General features: G+C 33.9%; 1 protein-coding gene and 1 long non-coding RNA gene across 2 annotated transcripts; both read left to right on the top strand.

Annotated features, from left to right (window-relative positions):
- Positions 1-318: 318 nt before the first annotated feature.
- Tsp (Thrombospondin) lies at positions 319-24,247 on the top strand. Its single transcript, XM_961997.5, has 11 exons — positions 319-549; positions 3,632-3,802; positions 3,852-4,075; positions 14,137-14,329; positions 14,381-14,806; positions 17,553-17,653; positions 17,703-17,918; positions 21,187-21,884; positions 21,933-22,108; positions 23,210-23,947; positions 23,996-24,247. Exons 1-11 carry the CDS (start codon positions 474-476, stop codon positions 24,106-24,108), a joined length of 3,132 nt encoding a protein of 1,043 aa, XP_967090.1. The 5' UTR covers positions 319-473; the 3' UTR covers positions 24,109-24,247.
- LOC135265711 (uncharacterized) lies at positions 6,760-8,423 on the top strand. Its single transcript, XR_010333511.1, has 2 exons — positions 6,760-7,871; positions 7,975-8,423. It is a non-coding gene; the product is annotated as an uncharacterized LOC135265711 (long non-coding RNA).
- Positions 24,248-25,213: the final 966 nt, after the last annotated feature.

Genomic DNA, 25,213 nt, shown 5'->3' with positions numbered 1-25,213 from the left:
AGTTCCTAATAGCTCAAAGACATGTCCCAAACCCACGCGATTTTTTACCAATAAACAAGAAAAAAGCAGCAGGCGCTCCCAAATGAGCCCAGATTGGGCAATCCCGTCACTCACTCCTACATCCCGTCCCATACGCATATCTCAACGACATTATTGCTACAATTGGAAAGTGTTTTTGTTGTGGTCTTCTATAAATGGATATTACAACTGGGCCACGCATCCATGCCATCACAATGCGACTAACAGATGTTTATGTAAATCGAGGCTCTTTTCTGAAGGCTTTCCGTCCAATTCCCGAAATTTATTCAACACACCTAGAGAGAGAACTGGACAATAATTGGCTGGTGGTGGAACAAATAAGGAGCATGTCTCCGATGACGAAATCCTACACATCATTCCAAGTAAGTCCACTAAGAGAGCACTTGTCCAGTCGCGAGCAAGGCGCTAAGCTGTGAAGTGACTGTGAAGAAGAGATGAAGGGGGTTGCAGCGGCCGTTTGGCTCGTCTGCTGCGTCGCGACGCTTGGAGACGGCGTTACTTTTGACACAAGTAAGGCTTTCTAACATTTTTCGCAAATAATTGCCTTGTTTCCAACTACAATAAAATTATTAGTTGAAAGATTTACCTTGAAAGATTATTTAATTCCACCCTCGAATTTTATGTAACATTCACAACCTTGACTAGTTTATTGTAACTGTGTTGTTGACAATTACTGAATTAATACAAATAGGAAGCATAGCTATTTTAATTAAGAATGCACACCGGAAGTCCTGAAAATATCACCCACTTCTGAAATTATTTTTATTTCGTTGACTCAAGGTGGCAAATTTAGTACAGTTGGTTGAAATGTTATTTTTTTTAACAATAAACCTACATTTTTTAATCAATGACTCACAACAACAAATTTGGTAGCACTCATAGTAACATGAGCATGCGATGTGTTTGCAACAGAAAAATTAGATGTTCAAAAATGTAATTGTTGAAAATATTTAGAAAAACAAAATAGTTTAAAATGTTAAAAAAAGTATCACACAAAATGTTTTTCTTTTTTAAAATGAGAATTATTATTATTAGACTACGAGTTTGATACAAGTTTACCATTTTCACAATTTTTTGATTGTAACTAATTATTCTTATTTCATTATACAATGCGATCAAAAAGTCCTTCTATCAAGTAAGCTTAGAAATTAAAGGACGTATGTTTACGGAACTCAAGCCAAATGTCAAAAAAATTTGCAAATTAAATTATTGTTGGAATCCAATTTTGCCCCACAGACAGGGTCATGTAGCGTTCGGGTGTTATTTGTGTTAAGTATTCACGGCATCATAACTTTACGTTTCAGGTAAATTCAGTTTAAATTTTGACAGCAGGCTGAACTAATGCACGACATCGGACACACGATTTCAAGTAATACGCCTACTTGATAGAAGGACTTTCTGATCGCTTTGTACTTGCATTTATTTAAGTAAATTTTGTAAATTACTTGTAGCACAGACGTTGAAAATTTAATAACATTGATTTTTTGGAGCGATATAAATTATAGCTTTATTTGATCTTTGTGCAAATTTGGTATTCTAAAGGTTTTAAGCCGTAAAAATGATTCTTCGCACGGATATAAAATATAATTTCTTTAAAAGTAATAAAGGGATTAAAAGTTTGTTGCAATTAAATGTCCTGTAAACTGCTTCCCCCTTGGAACAAATTTGGCAAAGCTTGTAAAGGGTTTAAAGTTAATTTGCATTTAATATTGTTTTATTTGATGATCCCCTATAGAGTTAGGTATTTTGGGAATATGTACCCGAGGTGGAAAAAAATACGTTTTGAAAGAAAAATAAGATAATCAAATTTAGAGAACTCATCAAATAAAACTTTCATGGTATACTATAATAATAATAACAATAATAATTTATTCGTTCATCTTATCTATATACACAGAAATTAAACACGTCACGTATGGATACTAATTAGGATATTATAATATAATTTAAAATAATAAATATAAATATAAACATGACAACTTAAACAGATAACAAAAAGAAGAAAAATTACATAAAAATTGGTATAAATTACGAATAGAGAGACAGCTAGATCGCGAGTGAACTAGATAAAAATTCATTTATACTATAATAACATTCATTTATAAGGTACCTTTTAATAACAGTTTTAAAAGCGTTTAATTTAAGAGACTTTGTGTTTGGACTAAGCTTATTATAAAGATTGAGGTTTAATGTATTTCTAACGGCACTGCTACTCTTGAAACGGGGTGGCAGAAGTAGTTGTGCTGATCGTGTGTAATGATTATGAAAGTCTGCATGTTGCATTAGTGGATTTGAAGCAAAAAGAAATAAATATATGTTGAAGCAAGTGTCATTATGTTAAATTTTATGAACCACGGTCTACAAGAATCATAGCGGCTAATGTTAGCTATGACCCTAATTGCTCTTTTCTGAATTTTAAAGATTTTATTACCGTGAGAGGCATTACCCCAAAAAGTCACTCCATAGGTTAAATGTGAGTGAAAAATTGAATGGTATACAATTAATAAGCATTCTAAACTCAAAACTTTCTTTAATTGTCTGATGAGACACTATAAATAAAAAACAAACATACAAAAAAACAAATCCAAAAACCATATTTTCATTATCATTATTCTTTTGCTTCTCCTGTTAGGAGTAATTTTTTTTAGAAATTATTTTTGCAAATAATTTGTTATAATATTTTAATTTTTTTTAAATAACAACTCTAGAATTACTTTTTTAAATGTGTCGGAGTGTGTTTCTTTTTCGGAGTTCAATAATCTCATATGAAAAATTTCAAACCTTAATTGGTGTGCTGACAGTAGAATCACGTCTTATATGTTTTATTATGGTTGCTCAATATTTACAACAATCTTGAAAACGTAATGTTTGTAGGTTAGTTGTAATTGCCAGTTATGGGATTAAATAATTAGCTGATATTTATCACAAACGCAGAGTTACCTTAATAGTTTAATAGAATTATTTTGTTCGCAAAATTATCAAGAATTAAGCAAGATGTTTTGACAAGCTATAAATTAACGACGAGATTAATTTAAATTACTAGTCTTTAGCTAGCTTCTCTTCTATTTTAAAAGTGTGAACGAAACAACAGCCAATTAGTCAGCCAAAGTATCGTGTTTGTATAAAAAGTGAAATAAATAGATTCTTTAATCGTGTTGAACCCAATCCAAAAATAATCTTTTTTACATCAAACAAAACAGTTTAATCATGAATATTGAATTTCATTATAAACAATTAATTGTAAAGCATCATTAAACTCTTCTTAGATTTGTGCAACGAAAACAACGATTGATTAACTCTAGTCTCTTAATTTTTCCTTGAAATAAAATTTCCGCCGCTTAAATGTTATTTCCCGTTCTCCTAATCATAATCTCCGTTTACGAGAATACTTGTCAAACCAAAAATCTAAATATTTACGTTTGCAAATATACAATTCATATTCCACTAAAACCACTGCCCTACATTTGCTTCTTATCCATTTTTCTCGAATCACAGACAGTTCAAAGCAACACGGAACTGTTTGCGCGATCCCGTTGCCAATAATCACTCCTTATTTGTCACAAGTTGAGCTATAAAAAACGGTTCGTTGCAGCAACGACCAAACAACTGGAAGAAGTGATCGAAAAGAATGATTTCATCGTTTATATCAATCACATCAAACCCAAACGACGAATTGTACATAATGCAGAGACGCTTTTTGCGGTTGAATTTCCAGGAACCGATCAGAAATTTGAGCTTAAACTTGATAGAAGCACGAAGCGAGGTTTGTATATAAAATTGTGAAAGTATGACCAAATTACATTTTGATGCAGTCATTGTTGAAACTGTGGAGGATGACCGTCGCCGAATCCAGCATTTCAAAGTTGACTCTCTTCATGAGAATAGCATCATCAAATCGCTGATTCTGGCCGTAAATCAGACACAACCAGGAGCACATGCCACGTTGTACATAAACTGTGTTTCTTATGGGATGGTGGCCACCCCCAAGGCGATGAAAGACATGTATGTGTCTATGGTAGAGCCAAGAGTAGAAGTGGTAAGTCCTCAAACCATTTTTTTATGTGTATAGGTACCTCAACAAATTAAACTGAAAATATTATTTATTATAGGTGTATTCTTTTTAACACTGCTAGAATTTAAGGTTTATCAGTTTTTTCGGTAGTGTTTTTTATTGGAAATTTACCAAAATTTAATAGTTTTCAAAGCTCATAAAATATTTTACTTTGCAATATGTTTATAAATATGTTCACAATCGCACTTTAAATCACAGTGGATTCGCAGTTTTCTGCAGTAATACTTTAACAAACTTTTTGATCTAAAACAATTTTTTTGGTATACTGACCCAAGAAATTGCTAAATTACTATACTAAAATGTGCTAAGAAGGCTTTTCGGAGTATTCCGTTTTCGAGCTAAAACATCAGTTTTTCTTAAGATTTTGCTAAATTGGGTTTTAGCATGAAGCACAATAATTTTGGAAATTCGTTATAATAGTTATTTACCTAACGAGTTTGGAAATTGCTTTACTTTACAAACAAGTTAAGTACAACATTTTTTGTAACGAATATCTGAAAAAAAAATTGTTTTGATAATTTAGTTCTTTTTGCTGATGGGTGGGTAACATACCAAACAATCATCAAATTAACATGAACTGTAATGTGTCTAAAAAAAGTATCGTTTCCATCTTAACAGTAACGATACCAACCTATTATTAAATGTCCCTAGCCAATGTTGCAAAGTAAAAAACACCGCAGTACAGGAAAGTCCGTTTCCCACAGGCTTGAGGTAACCGGGAAATAGCTATCTAAAAGCTATGAGTACAAAAAATATTACATTTCCAGCGTTTTAGTACGTACGTTTTCCAATCAAATGCACAATTATTTCGCAAAGACTAATCCAAAATAAGCGAAAAGATTCCAGAATGGTATTATTTTTTTCTTTTTGAAACTTTCAGGAGCTAACGATGTCTTAACTAGATTCAAAGTAACCGTACTATTTTGAATAATTCTGAGACATCTGCGCAAGTATCAACATAAGCTGTAATAATACAGTACCTGTAGATTAACTCTTATTTATGATTTTAACATTGAAGGGGAAATTAGAATTCCTATATTGGGTGAGTTGGAACACTGAATGTCAATTTTCGAAATTTTGTTTCATATACGTCCATTGGAATGTGTAAAAAAACAAATTGGGATAGAAATCAATGGTGTTACAGATGATGTGTTTTACTTCAAATTTGGCGAAAAGTCAAATAAATTTGTCAAAAATTGTTTCCATTTTTTGTCGACTAACTGCGTTTAGAAATGGTTTAGATTGGCAGTCGTCGTCAGTTCACTGTTTTTTTTTTTTTGATGAACTCCGAATTTTAAAAGAGATTTCTTCAAAAGTACAAGAATTTTACGTCTAAACTCTTCATCATAAACATTTTTCCCTTAACTTTAAGAAATGGGACGAGATGTTTAACTAAAAATTGTGACTGAAAGAAAAGCATTTTTAGCATTGTAGTATATTTTAAGTTATGTATTTAATATTAAAATAATTATTGAAAAATTTCAGAAATGTGAACATTAATATTGTAGGTATTTAATTATTTTCTTTTTTTAAATAGTAATTCCAAAATTCCTATGTTTCCTAGGTCCCTGGTTAAATTTGACGTAAAATTATGTCATTTTATGCATTGGACAAAAATTATAACCTTGAAATTATTTTCGACATAAACCTTTGACATAAGTTACTAACAAAAATTCTACTAAAAAGGGATACAAATATATACCTTATCCACATAATACAAAATTGGCTCGGTTTGACGTTCAGTGTCCCAGCAATCCCAATAAAGGAACTCTGAGGGAAATATGACGTTACGTTTGACAAAATAATCCAAATGGTAAAACTAGTAAGTTGTGGAAGTATTCACAATCATTGAAGCTTTTCGATGCAAAAAACGTGGTGGTTGAAGTGAAATAGACCTTCCAGAACAAAGCTTTAATCAACATAATTTTACAGTAAAAACTTTAAAGTGTAAACAACTATTTTCATAGTAACAGCAAACGGCAATATGATAATTTATACAACATTCTTTCCCACTCCTATCTTGTAGACTAGTATCGTAAATAATCTTCGAGATATGCTCTATTTCTTTTGGGCCTTGTGTTCATTACATACTCTTCATTTGTAACTGGCATGTCTTGTATGTTTTGTTTATTTTCTGGATGATCTGATATAAGATGAGTTAAATTTTCATTAGTTTTTGGTTCTGAATGAGAGTTGTTAGAATTCGGAATCTCAGGTTCTTGGTCTTGGTCTTGGTCTTGGAAATACCGGCCGTTGCTAAATGTCGTATTGAAACTGTAGTTTCTCTTCCATCAGGTAGACGAATGTGAGCATGATTAGCTTCAATGAGTTGCATCTCTTCAATGAGTGGTTCATATTTGCTGGCTCGATTATATCTTTTCATCAACACTCTGTCGGGGGAAGATAGCCAAGTTGGAATTGACGATCCATTTGCATATCTTCGAAGATGATGGAACATACGTTCGTGTGGAGTAGTGTTGATAGCACTACAACAGCAATGAACGAATAGAATGAAGCGCATCATGTAACACTACTTCCCACTGAGAGAATTTTAAATTTCGAGATTTTAATGCTAATAATACTGTTTTCCAAATGATGCCATTATACTTTTCTATTTGTCCATTTCCTTGTGGATTATAGGGAGTTGTACGACTTGTAGCAATATGCGAGAATTTAAATATAATTTTAGCTCTTAAGAGATCAGAGATATTCCTCTATCTGAGTGAATATAAGAAGGAGTACCAAACATTGAAAACAATTCTGACAGTTTATTTGTAACAGTTGAAGCAGACATGTCTGAACGTGGAAAAGCAAATGGAAAACGTGAGAATTCATCAACGATAGTAAGCCTATATTGATTTCTGGTTGTTGATGGGAGCGGTCTTTTAAAATCTATGTTTAATCGGGACGAGTCGAATTAGTTCCCAAATTCTGTAATCCTCTTTAATTATAGTCGAATTGGTTCCCGGGGATGGTCGAATTGGTTCCCGTCAGTCAGGTAGGTCAGGTAAACAGATTAAAGTATTATGATAACAGAAATGGCGTTTGTAAGTGTATGAACAAATTTACAAGTTCCAAAACGTTCAAAAACAAAACATATTTTAACAATTTAAAGGCTGTGGATAAATATTTCTTCGAGTATTCAAGTACTTCCAAAACGATGGAGAAGGCGCATAGAACTTAATGGGTACTATGTCGAAAAATTTTAAAATTATATTTGTAATTTGTCTCCATTTTGACGCTTTAATAGTATTAATCATGGCCTCCTTGATGTATTGAGGCAACTTCGTTGTTCAGGCCTGGCGCATCGTTAAGTTCGGCTGATTCTCCACTGGCGCTGCATTTAGCGGACTGACGTTTATTTGACAAATACCATTTTTGAGGTTAAAGACTAATAAATTTGAAAGATGTAAGTGTGCATTCGTGAAATACGTTGAAAATGTGAGGATAATTCTAAAGTTATGCCCTGAATGAACGTTTGGATAGTGTAACTTTTGCAGGAAATCATTTTACGATCATTTGGATTTTTTATTTTCAGCTTCAGAAGATATATAAATTATTTTAAGGTGAATTGATTGTTCATCGTTTATAAGTATTTTAAGCATAACCTACGGCACTAGTACGCAGACACAGATGCAGAGAAAACGATGTTTCAAAGTACCTTTCATTTATTATGCATACTCTATGGTTTTACCAATGGTTAAGGTTGAATGCGTTACAAATCTGTGATTTTTAAGACATGGCTTAAGTTTTCTGAAAGGTATTTGCAACCTTTTAACCAGCAGATATTTGCAATACATTGTTTAGGCAAATAAAACTATTTTGCACACACGTATTTTCAAAACCTGCTATTGTTAATTTAGTTCTAGTAAAATGTACAAAGGAAGTCGTTTTTTTCAAATGAAATGGTTTAAAAAAGCTCGATCCAGCGTTCTTCTGCTGCGTTACTCTCTGCTGGAGTGTCTCTGAACCGTCTGTTCCAAAGTCCCTGTCTGGACCTCTGCTCACTCTCAAGCACCGCTCGTGGATCACCAAACTCCCGAAAAAAATCTACTACTTTGTAAATTTTTTTGAGTTTTTGTATTTAGAAATTATCAATTACATTGTGGGCTCTTTTTCACCTTCTCTTATGATGATTGTACTTGTTAAATTCAATTTTTTTTCGGATTTAACCTCACAAATGCTATTTGTCACATAAACGTCAGTGCGCTAAATAGGGCGCCATCTACGGTTTCAAAAAAACCGCTGAAGCTTATCGATGCGCCAGGCCTGAACAACGAAGTTGTCTCCATACATCAAGGAGGCCATGGTATTAATAGACATATTAACGAACGCAACGTCATCATGTGAGATGTCTTAATAGTCATTACTTGACGAAACATTTTATGAAATTTACAGGAGAGCATTGGGCTTAAAAATTACATTCTCCTTTTTTTTAAATAACCAGTTAGCCATGAATAAATGAACATTGTTGTTGGATTTTGTGCCAAAAAAATAATTATTTGAACATTTCTACCAGCTTTAAATCTGAAATGTTAACATATATTTGGCTTAATCCTTTTTACCTACCTGCTCATGCGGGAGCCAATTCGACTATCACCCGGGAACCAATTCGACCATCACCTTTTACAGAATTATACTTATAGAGATTATTGGGAACCAATTCGACCACGACCGTTTAATCTTTCAAAAGCCGAGGTTGCTTTAATAAGAATTCCTTCACTTTTACAAAGTCTTATCTAATACGGTGCTAAATATTGGGCCATCGTGTGAGCCAGAAACACAATACTTCCTAGTATAGTTCAACCTTAAGTTCAGCACAAACGTCGCAAGATGACATTACCTTTTGAACATCCTCAATTTGAAAAGGCAGATTTTTACAACGTGCCCAATGATACATACGAGTTATTCCTGGATGACATAAAGAAGCATGAAGATCTATCAAAATCTTATAGTTAACTCCCACTACTGAGCAAATTCTGGACAATGTATCAGCTACCGTGTTATCTTTCCCTGGACGATAGATTATATCATAAAAAGTCCCAAGCGCCATCGCATGATTTTATCATTTTTAATTTTACTAACAGAATTAGAATTCAACATGAAAGAAACTGATTTCTGATCCGTTATTAATTTAAAGTTTCTTCCTATTAAATAATGCCTCCATTTACGTAATACTTCCACAATCGCATAAGCTTCTTTTTCGATAGCCGAATGCTTTTGTTTCGTTTGAAAGGATTCTAGAGAAAAAAGCTACTGGCTTTTCAGTTTATGAAAGCGTCGCACCAATTGCGAATTCTGATGCATCAGTTTCAACCACAAAGATGGCTTTGTTATCGATAGACATTATAGCAGAACTAGCAATGTTTGATTTTAAATTTTTAAAAGCACATATCGCTTCAAAAGACAGGAAAACTTTTACAAATTACCAGAGGACGAATTTTCTCAGAAAAATTAGCTATCCATTTTGAATAATGAACGAACATTCCCAGCACCCGACGCAAAGAAGCAGAATTGGTTGGTACCAGAAAATCTAAGAGTGGTCGAAGCTTTTCACAATCGGGTTTAATAGTCTTTCCAATGATAGTATATCCTAAAAGATTGATAGATTTTGCAAAAAAAGAACATTTCTCAATGTTTAATGTTAAATAAAACTTTTTAGCAGCATTTAAAAATCTTTGAAGGTTGATGTTGTGCTCTGTTTGATTTCTTCCACACACTGTAACATTGTCCAAATAACAAACTTCAAATTTTCGTTTTGAATAATATTGTCGATATTTCTTTGAAAACAGGCTACCCCATTTTTTACCTCCAAAAGGTATTCTACAAAACTGATACAATCTACCACAAGTCTTGAAAGAAGTATAAGGTTTATCTTCATCTTTAATTGGAATTTGATGATAAGCACTACAAAGATCAATTATAGTACTGAAGATTTCGTACTAGGAGACTTTACGTACAAGTTCATCAATATATGGGAGGGGATATGCATCTAACAATGTAAATCGATTGATTGTTTCAGAATAATCAATAACCATTCTTTTCTTATGATTTTCATTTATTGTAACTAAAGCCTGATCACGCCACGGTGATTCGCTGGGTTCAATAATCTATTCAGATAACAGTTCAACTTCTGAGTTTCTTCTTTTATGAATTCAAAATCCTGCGGTGTCTTCTAGATTTAAAAAAAAATGTTGTAGCCATAGATCTGAATTGGTGTTTGAAGATAACATCATAAGTCGATATAACTATGTGAACTTCCCGTATCTATTAGACCATTCAATTGCGACCCCGTTTAATTGTATTGGTACAACAGTTTTCAACAAAATACTAGAAGAAATAGTTGCAGAGACAGCAAATGACGAATGCCTTTTTCAAAATCTCTTATTAGATGACGACCTAGGATGACGAAAACTGCGTTTTGGAAATGCTACTAGACGATTTACAAACTCTGGAAAAATGACTTTTTCCACAATGACAGATGACATTTTTAGCTGGACAGTTCAAACGTAGATGTTTTGAGTTTCCACAAAAAAGCACTTCAAAGTCACAGCTGCTGACGTAAGGGTATCCTTACCTTTATTTTCTTCTTTGATTGGCTGAGCATCAGTAATAGCATTGAGAATTGGCGACGATATGTAGGATTCAGAATGTAATTGAGCTGCTTCTAAAGCTCGTGCCTCATCAAAAACTTCTTCTGAACGAGCAGTGTTGTTTTCCAACATACGCAGCCTTATGTGAGAAGACTGTAGACCACTAATAAACGCATCACGTATAAAATCGTCTTTGTTACGTTCCGCCGTTACCGCTGTAAAACTGCAGTCTTTACTTAATCGTTTTAAAACTTGTAAGTAGGAATTCACTAATTCTGTGCCGAGCAAATACCTCATTTTCCGGTTTGACGTACAAATTTTTCAAAATGTTAATAGCAGATTCGTATGTCGTACAATCACAGATATTTTCATATACAGAAGGAGGCACATGATTCACCAACAGGTTTAGTTTTACGGTATCTGATATTTCGCCTTGTAAAGATGACAGGAGTCCGAAACCATTGTTGTGAGGCAGAGCTTTAATCTGATTCTACATCGAACTTCTCAGGTTTCTATATTATTATTAGGTTATATTATTATTCCTATATTATATTATTAGGTTCTATATTATTATGTTGACTAAATTGAACAAGGCTTTAATCAACATTATTTTACAGTAAAAACTTTGAAGTGTAAATAACTATTTTCATAATAATATAATTATAATAATAATATACTTAATGGCAAGAGTATCCAATTTCCACCACAAAGGTTTTTATGAAAGTGAACCGAATGTATATTATACAATCTGTCTATAAATGAATGTAGGATTGTAGTAAGTATTAAAAATTTTTGTTAGAAGAGTTCTACTCATAATTACCTGTTACTGGATTTTATTTGACATGCTATATCGGGACCAATCTGTATTTTAGTGATTTGTCCATTTCGTTTGGCGAAATCTGTCAATAAATCATTTCAAAGACTTTTCAAATCACAAATACTCTTACAGACGCAAAATGGCAACAATCATATTATTATGATTTTTGCCATTCTGTATGGAATTGGAATTAATTTGTGATTTTGCGGTTTGTTCTTGCTAACCTTCTCGAAGTAATTCCGTTTCTAGCTGAGGTATACCTGCTAAAACTTTCGAATAAAGAAAATAAAAATATCTTTTTTAACCTAAATTATATCCCGGTTAGCGAAATTTATCAAAAAAGGGTTGGTTTATACAATGTGTTTAATTATAGTTGCTCATCAAGTCATCATTAATTTAATCCGAAAATAACTGATTATGTGACTAAAGACTGAATCAATTTGATTGATCTATCCCCATTGTTAACTTTTAACTAGGGATTAAATTTTAATGGAGCATTTTTTAAATCGGCTTTAAGTTTTTAAATTTAAAAGTGCTTGAACGCTTAAAGAAAAAATTACAAACAATGCTATTGATTGATTCCGTTTTGAAGCATTTGGGAGCATAGTAAACGGGTAGTGATTTTCAATCCTGAACACACGAATATAATGATCAACTTTGACTGTGCTTCTCCTTTCTTATAAGGTGATGTTAAGAGAAACAGCGTGTTCGGAAAATTGACCACCATTTCGCCACTGGGAACTTACAGGAGTCAGAAAAGTATCATTCTGCATTTGTATTTTTCTTTTTATCATGCTGTAAAGAACTAGAGGAACTTAAAAAGGGCCAATGAGGGAACACGTGTTATTATCACTATCTTAGATATATCAAGTAGTCTATTTCAAAATTTACAATTTTTCCCTTTAATAACAATCGTGAAGCACGAAGTTTGACGAATATTAACGAAACACTTGGAAATATTTTGAATGAACCAATCAGAGATTTAAGTAAGACCATCAGGTAACGAGTTTAAAGATGTTGTGGCTATTAAACGAAGCTCTGCAATTGCTTTCTTTTTCTGATTTAAATCAAATATTGCATGATGGTAAATTGAAAATTCTTTAATAATAATGTTTGTATTCTAATTTACGTATTTACAAAAGTGATCGAACGGAGAATCTTTATTACTCATTATTTAAAAAGCACTTACGTGATTTCAGGCATTTTTGAGTAATTTAGTTTATTCTTGAGTTATAGTCACATATTTAAAAAAACGACGAAAAAAGTTAAGAAAGTGATCAATTAGGAATAAAATGCATGATTTTAACCAAATGCAAGGGATTTAGTTAGTAAAAAACTGTTTTGACGTGAAAAATTATTGATGATTGTATTATTTACCATTTTTTGACCCTTGAAATGTTTGTAATTGAAAAAAATATAAAATAAAAACTAAGAGGAGTTGAACGACATAGCGCGGCATTTGACCTAGCGAGCTTGAACCAGTGGTTGTGTACTCACTACAAAGGGAGGTATGCTGCGATCTCCACCTCGCGCGCATTTTGCAGTAACTTTGAATTGCAATAACTTGATGAGGATTACAAATATCGAAATGATTCTTGTACCAAAAACTTATCTGAACTATTGGCATCATTTTATCTCGCTTATGTTAGGGTCTATCTTTTAAAATAAAAAAATTTCTCGCATCTCGAAAATTCCACTACACAAATTTGACACGTTACAAGAAAATTGTAATTTTCTTGCTTTTCTTTTGTAAAATTTAAAGCTTGTTTATATACGTTAGAATCTACAGATACAGGAGAATCTAGTGCAAAAAAATTAATTTTCAAGCTTTATTCAGAAGGAAAATATGACGATGTAAACACAAAATTTGCGCAATTTTAGTTTTTCAAAAATTTTCAAAAAAACGTCTTTTTCATAATGAAAGGCAATTTCAAATCAAAAAGCGACCGACAGTTTCGAATTCAGCAGGAAATTCTAGATAAGAATCAGTTTTCAGTAATCGTGTGCTGTCGAGTCCGGACGACCATATTGAATTCGGGTAGCTTGCTCCTGGACTATATGTCATAAGATAGAATTAGAAATATTTCAACTAAGGCATTTTTTTTAAACTCGAATATATAATTTGTTTCTGAAACTTGTAATGTTTTTTCAATTGTTTGTCCCGTGACTACGAGTTGCCATTGAACAAGGAGTAAGCTTCCTCTTGCCCCTTACTCCTCTCGCCCTTAGATGTTGGTTTCAAATAACCTGCCTATAAACTCACTGTATGGCGAGTCTATACGATATGTGGTCGAAAGCATTTTCATAGTTTTGAAACAGCCTAAAACAGCCTATATAAAAGTATAATTTTATGCGAAAGGAAGAATGCGGAAGGCAGTAATTATCTAAGGGAGAGAAAAGGCTTTCCCTCCAGTAGTGAACATATAATTTTTTCGCCGTTCTCATAAGAAAATATTGTTTTTCACCTTTCAAACTTCCTGGCAGAACGTTATTTCCCTCGAAGAAGGAAAGCGAAAGAGGAAATGATGTACTTTTATGGCCTGTTTGGAGGGTGAAAAAAATATTTTCTGATGGGGTCGGTAAAAAAATGGTTACAAATTAATTAACTTATGTAGCTCCATGACAAAAAATACCCCTTGTTCGTCGACGGCCACAAAGACCTCCGCATGGTCCTCAGCAAAAACAACTGCCCCGTCCAACCGGAAGCAGACTACGACGACTCCTTCAGCTACCTCCGTGATGACCCTTTCATTGGCCCCCGTAAAGACCACCGCGCTGACATCCCCATCCTCGACGCTATTGACACGAGTATGTCTCTATTTTTTTTAACACCCCACAACTCCAATTTGATCCTTCCAGATGCCCTCTTCGACGTCATCAACAAACTAATCATCGCCGTCAACCGCCTCGACGAAGAAATTGGTCAACACTCGCAAGTCATCGACCATTTACGCCACCTCATTGAGGAATGCGAATTGTGCAAACGCCGACCCCCGGAGTACGTGCGCCCTACCTGCGCCACCCACAACCCGTGCGCTCCGGGCGTACGCTGCGAAGAGACCGCCACAGGTCTGAGGTGCGGCCAGTGTCCATCAGGATTCTTTGGAAATGGGTATCAGTGCAGGAGAGGACGCACGTGTAGAGATCAGCCCTGCTTTAGAGGAGTGCAATGTTATGAAGACTCGGAGAGAGGGTACCGATGTGGAAGCTGTCCGCAAGGATATGAGGGTAATGGCGAAGTTTGCCAAAGACGGAATCCTTGCCAGGAGAACCCCTGTGGGCCAGGTACGTTGCCCCATGACTATGATAATTAGTTGCTTGTGTGACTAGTCTTTCTCCAAAATGGTAATTAATAAATTCCTAATGTTTTCGTTCTTTCGAGTTATAATACTTTCAGAAATTGACTTTAAAGGAATGCTCAACTACAAAAAAAAAACTAAAAAAAAACTAGATTACATTTAAGACTAAAAGGGAGCAAGTTGTAGCGTGCGATTTTATTTTTCTATTATATTTTTAACTATTCACCATCAGAAAAAAACCGGAAGAAATTTGTATATAAAGTATTATTTGTAAATATTTAGTTGTGGAAAAAAAATCTGGGACAAGTCTTTAAGCAGATTTTCAATAAAATTTAACCGACTACGAGTAAAACGGACATTGCTCCAAAGTAATCAAAATGATCATTGTCGACATTTAAAATTTAGTTAAAATGAAAATAATGTCTAAAGCTAAGGACGGTTGGACAATAAGGCGACTTGTCCCCTGTTACAATGATGCTAAAACTTTGGTCTTTACTATTTAAAAAAAAAAACTACGACAATAGGAAAAAATAAATAGAAATCCTGCGTCTGGACAAAGAAAGGTTTCTAATCAAGAGATAGATGAATTTCTGCAGGCATTTAATTTCATGTTACAGCAGCAAAATAATTTATTTTTGTCCACAACTGTATTACCAACAAAGTACTTTTTAATTCTAGGACTTTAAAATTTTTCATAATTTTTATGGTAAAAAAGGTTTTAAAAAACATGGTGCGGCGTCTAATCTCTGTTATTACAAATTGTGTTTATCCACAACCAGTTTATTATTTGTATTATTACTATTATTAGGTTATAATTTCGTAATACTACCACTACTAAGAGATATGATGGGTATTAATAAAACACGGATTCTATGAAAGCACCATAAAACACGTTACAAAATTAAATTGTATTTAAATTTTATTATTAAGATATATGCATTTAAATTTAGCAATAAGTATCAATATTTCTCTACACCTTCAATGTCTTCAAGATGGAGTATTTAGTCCAAGATGACAAAGAGGCGTACTTTTAGTGATATTCAAGAAATACGTCAAGAACAACTCTTCGGTAGTTCTAATCACTGATCTTGCACATCCTCTTTTTTTCTTCCAATTTATAATCTCAGAAAATTCCTTTTTCGTAAGCTTCGTTTGACTTCTTTGGCAATAATTCAAAAGTTGACATTTCTGCTTCAGCAAGAATTTCATCTGGAATGCTTTCTTTAATCTCAATAGTTTCCATTTGTCAAAACTGAATTGAACTTAATTATTGCAAAGTGTAAAATGAAGTCAAAAACCATTTAAAAATAAGTAGCAACCGTTTTATGACTAGCCCTGCTCACTTCCGAATAAAATTTAAAACCGTCAAATGAAAAATTTCCAAAATATTGATTTGGTCTAAGTATACTTTCTGCTTGTGGATAAAAGGATGTATTTTATGCGAATCTGACATGTATTTAATTTGCATAGTTAAACATTTATATGTATAAAAGGTGTGTTAAAATGATTTTCATCGAGTCGCCTGTGAATTTCTCATGTACAATCAGAAATTCCACTTTATAGAACTACTGATAGGCATTAAGACAGTGAGTATTGCCATTCTCCATTTGCTAAGTAATAAGCTTCGATAATAAAAGTGTCTCTTTGTACAGTGTAACATTTTAGTTACTGTTCAACTTAACTTTTGAATGTAGTTAACTAACAATTTGTGCATTTCACAACTGACAAATTTGACATTTATTGACAGCGGATTCATTTGAGTAGATCGGCGCAAATTTTTTATGTGTAAATCTAAATAGATTTACATATAAAAAATTTGATTCTCGTCAAGTTAACTTGATGAAAATTACTTTAGCACACCTTGCACAGTAAAGAACTATTATTTCAATAACTGAGAAAACAAATTTTGTTTAATTTTGTCGACTCCCACTTGTTATAGATGTAAGAAAGGCACTTTTAGGAAACAGTTGTTTATATTGTCCAGCGGTAAAGCACACGTTTTCAGAAAATTAATATACGAGTATGTATGTTACATGTGAAAAATATTAGTTTAACTAATAATAATGTAAACTAATGATGTTGTCCCTTTTAGTCGTAAGGTCATTAATGTAGACTTAATTTTTCCGACAAGATTCCAAAAAGTTTGCCGAATAGTTTAGCTTTCCTTGTCAATTTGTGCGTATTTAACATGTGACTAAAGCTACAGTAAGACGTGGTTCTTGTCAAAACTACTAAAAACGCTACAGTGGGACGTAGTTAGAGCATCTGGCTGCTGATTGGTTCAGTTTTTTGTATTCCAGGGTTCTGTAGATGTTATTAGCTGCGTGTGATGTGAAATACGATTAATTCTATGTAATAATCCTGTATGTCTTAAATATAGTTGATTTAAACAAAAGTTTTTGTTTTATTTGTTTTTCTTTTTATTAGGGTGCGTGCCAATTTGGACTCACCAAAATCCACAATCCAGTCCCAGAGTTACGACACCTTACGCCAGATACCCGTTTTACTAAATGAACTACATTATATATGTATCGAAGCACGAATTAACCCTCCCAAAATTTTTATTCAAAAAAGTGGTAACTCACACACAACGCACCAAAAAGACTTAGTATTATTTTAGCATAGTTTTTTATTTCTTATTATTATATAATATTTGGAATGTCTATATATTTTTTTAATAAATTTAGCTAAAAATGAGTGATTGTCGTTATTCATGGGCACTCCACTTATAGGAGTGAGATGTTATCCCATCGAAGAATATCCCTTTTACCATTGCGAAGGTTGTCCTCCAGGATCCACCGGAAATGGAACGAACTGTCATGACCTGGACGAGGTAATAAAAGCAACCTCACCTCCATCTGTTCTACCTTTTTTTTAACCAGTGCGACTTGGCTCAACCTTGTGACGAAAATGTACGGTGTACAAACCTCTCGCCTGGCTATAGGTGCGACCCTTGCCCTCCTGGGTTCACCGGAAGTCGCGGAAGCCAAGGAGTGGGCTTAGAGGAAGCCCGACGGAACAAGCAACGCTGTGAAGACATCGATGAGTGCCGCCAAGCAGCCCCTTGCGGGCAGAACGCCTACTGCGTCAACACTGTGGTAAGTTCTCAAAAATATACAAAAATTGGAAGATTAAAGTTTCTGAAATTTTTGGTCGATTTATTTTTGTTTATTTTTGTAGAAAATACGAAGTAAAAGTATTAAATGACTTTATTCAGAAAATTGAAGTAACTGTCAATAATGAACATATACAGGTTGTCTCAGCTAAGACTTTCGAGCTTAATATCTCAGTTATTTGTCAACGGATTGTTATGAAACTTACAATGCACATATTTAAGGAGATGGTCTTTCAATTTGGGGCAAAAAAATGACCTCAAGTTAAAAAATGAAATTGTAAAACACATTTCTTTTATTTAAAATTAAGCCAAATTACCATTGGATCATTAAACCCCGAAAAATAAATGGCCACACAAAAAATTAACCAAATCGCTCGGCTGATCCAAGAAAAAAAAATTGTTGTTAAAAACTTAAACCAAATTTTGATAGTAGTTTGGGCAGTCACCTTTTGAAACAATTGATGAAGAATTTCTTTGCGGCATTTTGTGTACCACTGAAAAAAAAACTGTCAAAAGTGTGTGCGCTGTCAGAAAAGTAAAATTGTTTTAATTTGGTGAAATTACTTTAAAAACCAACAGTGGCTGAATTTTCTGTGTTGTTGAAAAAGGAATCAATATTCGCCTATGGAAAGTGTCGTTGGACATTTTGTGAAATGTTATTTATGAAATTTAAAGTTCAAAGAATTGTCAATAATTTGAAGACACAGTTGGGGCTGTAATTCAAGCTTTTGGAGAGAATCCAATCAGCAGTGTACGAAACATTTTCAAAGTCCTGGATGTTCAAGTGTCTAGAATTTTTCAGTTGTTGCTCAGTGATTCAGTCCTTTTTGAAAGAATTAAAGCATCCAGTACCAAAAGTAAGTACGTCAAAAATATTGTTTTTTTAACTTTGTATGGGTGAGAGATAATTGTAAAATGTCCCTTGCGTGACAGTTACGTTTCTGCGAGTAGGATTGATCAAAATTCTCTGGTAGTGCTCATTTGTCTCATAGAGATCTACGCTTTTGCATCTGTACCCACGTTTAACAGTTTGTTTCTCATTTTTCTCGCGAAACACATGTCTTCCACGAACGAGTTTTTTCTGACAGCATTTTTCACTGACGATAAATTTTTTAATATAAGTCTTAAAAGGCTTAACATTTTAAAAAGGCATGTCAAAATTATCTTTCTAAGACTTGAGTTGGAGCATTAATCGGATTTTAATCTTTATCTTTTAAAATATCTGCATTTTGAATTTCATAAAAATCCGTTGACAAATATCTGAGATATCAGGCTCGACAGTCTTAGCTGAGACCCCTTTATATATTCGTTTGTTAACTACGAACTTCTAACACCCCTTCTCCATGATTTTTTTCTAAGATCGATCATCTTCAGAATATAAAGGAAGAATTGTTTGCGTGATTCTAAGCATCTGGTTTTATCCATTTTTCATGTTCTTAATATAATTTCTTATTAATTTGGTAAAACATCGCAAAAATTCACAATCTGTCACTGTCATTGATAGTTTATGGCGCGATTTTTGCCTCTGTTATTTTTATTTAACAGAGAATGTTACTCAAGTACTATAGAAATATTGCTAACAGAGGTTAACAGAGATTATGGAGTACGAAATTAAATAACAGCTGTAATTTTTACAGTAATAATAAGCGTATATTCTGTGATCAAACTGTTAAAATTTAAATAGCGTTAATCGTTGTTGTTGTAGCAATAACCAATAAAATTCCTAGATTCGCGATTTTAACCAGAGTTAAATTCTAACAGCCCGTTAAGAAAGTTATAGATTACGCGCATTTGAGCAATATGTTCCTAACATATGTTAGGGAAGAGCACCATAAATTCCATTTGTTTCTGAGTTTAAAAGTCTATATACTTTCGATCCAACAAATACTAATTTCAGTGCTTTTTATCCTATTTTTTGTACTTTTTTTTTAAATTCACATATGAACTACACCACCAAATGTTCTAACGTAATTTATATTTACTTTTGAATGAAACTTGTTCTATAATTAATTTGCAGTGCTCACTGTTGCACTCCAGAATCAAGATTTGTCTCTAAAATCATTAATCATGACATTTCTATAAGTGAACGATTTTCCCGCTCAGCCACACCATTTTGTTAATAAAATCAATGTTGAATCAGCTCATTTTATCTGGCTTTATGATTTCTTCGGAAATGTTTTTTTTTTGAATTTTTTCTTTGGTATAGTTGTAATCATGAATAAAAACACTTTTCAAAAATAAAAAACGAGAATATGACTTCCATAAGAAAAGCCAAAGTTGAGTGTTGTAACTCTGACATCAAGAACGCGTTGAAAAATACGATGAGTCGATGACAGATTTAAATTCCTTGTAAAAAGTGCCTGAAGAATGTCCTAGTTAACATCGCCCAGTTTATTTAGTTTTTGCTTGAAAAAGTAAAAACAAAAATTACTAATTTATGTTTTACTTATAATAATTCAAAAACTAAAAATGACACATTAAATTTTCTTGCAGATAATTGTTCAGCATAAAAATGCGCAACTTTGCCCTAATTTAACTGACCTCGTATCTCGTACAATAACTGAGATCCCCATGCTGGAGCTCGAAAAACGAACACCATGTATGTGTTGTATCTCTAGAATTAATGCACCACGAACCACTTGAATCATACATGAATATACCAAAACAAAAATAATTCTTTTCTTCTTCAGTAGTTTCTTGATTTATGATGTGATGTGATGTATTATTTTTGTTTTAATTCGTATACAACCAGCAGTCTTATTTGAAGTGTCCAAAATTTTGGCAAAATAATTACTCTTGCTGTTTGGTTCATTAAAACGCGATTTTTGATACGATTAAACTTCATTTAAATTTTATCTCTCAATTAGTTGCTATGGTAGTGCATATCTGTTTGGCGCTGCTATGTTTTAACTAAGGTTTAAATTTATCTCTCCATTAAATATGTTTCCAGAAACTGGGCCTAAATGTTCTCGACACTGTTATTTTCTTCTCTTTCTTTAAATTTGCATATAAGCTATTGTAAATTTGTAGACGATGTTCAAGTATTATGAAGTCAAGTATGACTTCATAAATTAAACTAATTCGAATTAAGTTACCATTTAAAATGCATTGACAAATATCAAGTTAATCGCGATTAAAATTTAATTGGGATTAAAATATTCTGTAAACCGGCAGTTAATCTTCTAATAATTTGCTCATTGCGGTGGTTTAAATTAAAACACAAAAAATGTAAATTATTTTAATTATTTTAGGGTTCCTACGACTGTGTGGAGTGTGCCAACGGGCGATACGACCCTAGCATAGGATCATGTCTTGGGGAAAACTACTGTCCTGGCGGCATCCAATGCGATGCAAACGCTAAATGTGTCCAACACGGCCCGAATTCCTACTCTTGCGAGTGTAAGACTGGATGGGCAGGAAATGGGTTATATTGTGGGCCTGACCATGATCTTGACGGATGGTCAGATCAGCGATTACCTTGTCGTGACCCAAGATGCAAGCTTGATAATTGTTTGGATGTTCCAAATTCTGGACAGGAAGACAGTGATGGTGATGGGGTAGGAGATGCGTGTGACAATGATGCAGATAAAGACAGGATTCCCAACGATAAGGATAACTGTCCTTTTGTCCCTAATTTCGATCAGAAGGATTCAGATGGGGATAGAGTCGGGGATGCGTGTGATAATTGTCCTTATGACTCGAATCCGGATCAGAAGGATACGGATCATGACAGAAAGGGTGACCGTTGTGACGATGATATTGATAATGACGGGATAAGGAATGAGAGGGATAATTGCCCATTGATTGCTAACAGGGATCAAAGCGATAGAGATCATGACGGTATTGGGGATGTTTGTGATAATTGTCCTCATAACTATAATCCCAAACAAAAGGATAGTGATTTCGATAACATTGGAGATGAGTGTGATGTAGGCCCTGATCAGGATCAGTAAGTTGTAATTGTGCATATTTTTGAAAGGTTTATTTGATAATTTAGTGATGGTATCCCCGACCAAATTGACAACTGTCCAACAGTTCCCAATGGAAATCAATTGGATACAGATGGGGACAATATTGGAGATGCCTGTGATGACGATAAAGATAATGACGGGCACAAGGACCATCAAGATAACTGTTATCTAGTTTACAACCCAGATCAACTCGATTCTGATGGTAATTCGATTTTTGTTATCATACAGAGTGAGACAAAAGTAATGTCACACTGTAAATTGGCTGCCATTTTGTTAAAAATAAAAATAAATGGGTTCTGTTTTCTCGGAAAGATTATAAAAAGGTGTCAAAATTGATGACGTGAAGTTGAAAAAATTATATCGGCCATATGACCACCTCATGAAATCGAGGACATTTGAGCTCGTTGTACGGCATTTTGAATTGTTTCTCGCTAAATATCTGAATGCAAATTGATGATTTCTTTTTTCAATGTTGACTTTCAATACTTGCAAGGTTGTGGTTCGTTGTGCTAAACGCGAGATTTTGCGAGAGTCCAAAGAAAAAAGTTTGGCGTCCTCAGATCTAGCGATCTGATCGGCCAGTTCATCACCAAAACGAAAGATATTATGAACAGAAATTGGTCATAGAAGAGGTATGACAATAATTCCGCGTTCTTCAGGTGTGTATTGTTGCTGACAACAAATTCTTCTATCTTTTACCAACATAAGTATCAAAGCACAATGAGATTAGATGCCATTTGTCAAATTTATGGCACAATCAAACTATGACATTATTTTTCCCCACCGTGTATTATAAAGTCTGTTAGGTAAATAGAGCAACATTTAGCATAAAATTTTTTTTGTCTAAAAGCAAGAGGAATTTAAAACAGGATTTTTTGGACTTTATTTAAAATTTACCACCAAAAATATGTTGATTTAAAAAAGTAGTCGTCAGTGCCAAAGGAATAGTATCCGTTAAAGTAAAAAAAAGTAAATCAAGAGGATTTGCACTTGGTCTAGAATAAAAATGTTTTGCTACTAGAAGAATAATTTATTATATGTATCTCAACAAGTATAAGGCTTTTTGATTTTACTTAGAAGAGAAATAAATTTAAAGAGACTACAGGGTACCAACTAAATTTAACAACGCAAGCGGGTTCGGGTATCGCTCGTTCGCTACAGCATCAATTATTAATATTATTATTAATTGCCTAAACATATGCAGAGAATTCGTTTTTACTTTAACTGTCTTGATTAAGGGAGGAATTTCTTGGTCTAATAAGACGAAAAGTGCGGGGTTGATTAAAACGTGTCTAATTTTTAGGCGACGGTCGCGGCGACGCCTGTCAATGCGACACTGACAACGATACTCGCTGCGACAATGTCGACAACTGTCCCAACAACTCCCTCATCTATCAAACGGACTTTAGCAAATACCAAACGGTGGCCCTTGACCCGGAAGGCTCTTCCCAAATGGACCCAGTCTGGGAGATCTACAACCAAGGAGCCGAAATCACTCAGACCGTAAACAGCGACCCTGGTCTCGCCGTCGGCAACGACAAGTTCGACGGAGTTGACTTCGAAGGCACCTTTTACGTAGGCACCGATGTCGACGACGATTACGCCGGTTTTATATTCAGTTATCAGAGCAATAAACAATTCTATGTCGTGATGTGGAAGCAAAACCAACAGACTTACTGGGACAGCAACCCTTTCCGTGCTGTTGGAGAAGCAGGTATTCAGATAAAACTAGTCGATTCGCAGACCGGTCCTGGAAAAATGCTTCGAAATTCCTTATGGCACACGGGAGATACTCCAAATCAAGTGAAATTGTTGTGGAAGGATGCAAGGAATATGGGATGGCGACCGAAAACGTCGTACCGATGGTACCTCATCCACAGGCCCAGAATTGGATTAATCCGATTGCAGATTTACGAAAAGGATAAGAAAATTACAGATTCGGGGAATATTTTTGACAGGACTCTTCACGGTGGACGACTGGGAGTGTTCTGCTTCTCACAAGAAACGATCGTTTGGTCTGACTTGGCCTACAGGTGTAACGGTGAGTTTGTGATATTTTTTTAAAGAAGTGCTTGATGATTTTGTTTAGAACGTTTGCCTGAATCCATGTGGAACGAATTGCCCAACAATCTGAGAGGGTCGATCAACAAAGATTTTAACAGAGCACATCGCATCTCTTCGGGAAATCCGTTCTTACAATAGTCAAATTACTGGTGTTAACCACACTTTTTGTGTTCTTCTAGATTGAAACTTTGCCATTTTGTGTACTTACCATGTTTTAAATAACGTTAATGTGTTGACAGTGTGAATCTTTGACAATAAAGTTATATATTAACAAAAATTGTAAAATAATTGATTTATCAAAAATTTTTATAAAAAAAATCCGGTATTTTGAAAAATATTTTGTAGTGTGTACCGATGTTTTCTCCTTACTTATCGTTTGAGTTTTTTAGATTTTTTAGTTTCAGGCTACTTATCAAGCTGTTCTCGAAGTTGTGGCCTTCCTTTAAACATGTGAAAGTATGCATCATTCTAAAGTGTTTTAGCTGAAATCATCTTAGTTTAATGTTTTTATTACCAGCGGAGATAATGGAATGTTATACTCGAAAGTAAAAGTTTTTGGAAATTGCAGATTCTGAAAGTATACACAAAATGATGTCTAGTAATGTCGGTCTGAGCTTATTTAAATCGTTACTTTTTTAGTAATAATGGAAAGTTCGCGCTGTGCGCTCAACTAATAATGATTCGTCAGTCTTTCGCTGCATACAATTAACGCTACGACCTACGTTTTGTCTTGTAAACGTCAAAACTGTGCGTTGTCGATTGTGATTGTGTTGTGTGCTAATATTTTGCAGAAGTTGGTGTTTTGGTAAAATGACTGCTCCTGCAGCACATCTGAAGTCGTATGTAACGCAACAGAGGCAGAAATAAAGAAAAGACATACGTCTTTCAAGCTACCTTTGTTGACAAGTTTTCTATCTCTAGTTCTGTGACTGGCTGATTCAAAAAGGAACATTGCTGACGTCAGGGCAAGAATTTTCACTTTTTCAATTATTTTTCTCAAAAACGGTGAAGTTTTGGTTTATTAATGGGTCGCCTATTTTCTTGTTGGCTATCCATATAAAAATTTTCATTTTTTGTATAACACTCCATTTTTCTAGTTTTCTAAAATTATAAATCCACCATAGTCTGCTAATTGCATTATTTCAAAATAATTTACCTCATTACTATGGTTACAAGATTTTTAATAATTTTCCATTTTATTAGCTGTTTCATAACTATAAAATCACCAACGTCACATTTTACC

This window comes from Tribolium castaneum, chromosome 3 (genome assembly GCF_031307605.1).
Source record: "Tribolium castaneum strain GA2 chromosome 3, icTriCast1.1, whole genome shotgun sequence".
In the NCBI taxonomy this organism is placed as follows: Eukaryota; Metazoa; Arthropoda; class Insecta; order Coleoptera; family Tenebrionidae; genus Tribolium; species Tribolium castaneum.
The sequence above is the reverse complement of the archived record's forward strand: the minus strand, read 5'-3'. Positions and strand labels throughout refer to the sequence as shown.

Coding starts and splice junctions, on each gene's coding strand:
- Tsp (XM_961997.5), top strand. CDS start 474: ATGAAGGGGGTTGCAGCGGCCGTTTGGCTCGTCTGCTGCGTCGCGACG. Junction 17,919..21,186: donor CCTACTGCGTCAACACTGTG/GTAAGTTCTCAA, acceptor TAATTATTTTAG/GGTTCCTACGACTGTGTGGA. Junction 22,109..23,209: donor AGATCAACTCGATTCTGATG/GTAATTCGATTT, acceptor TCTAATTTTTAG/GCGACGGTCGCGGCGACGCC.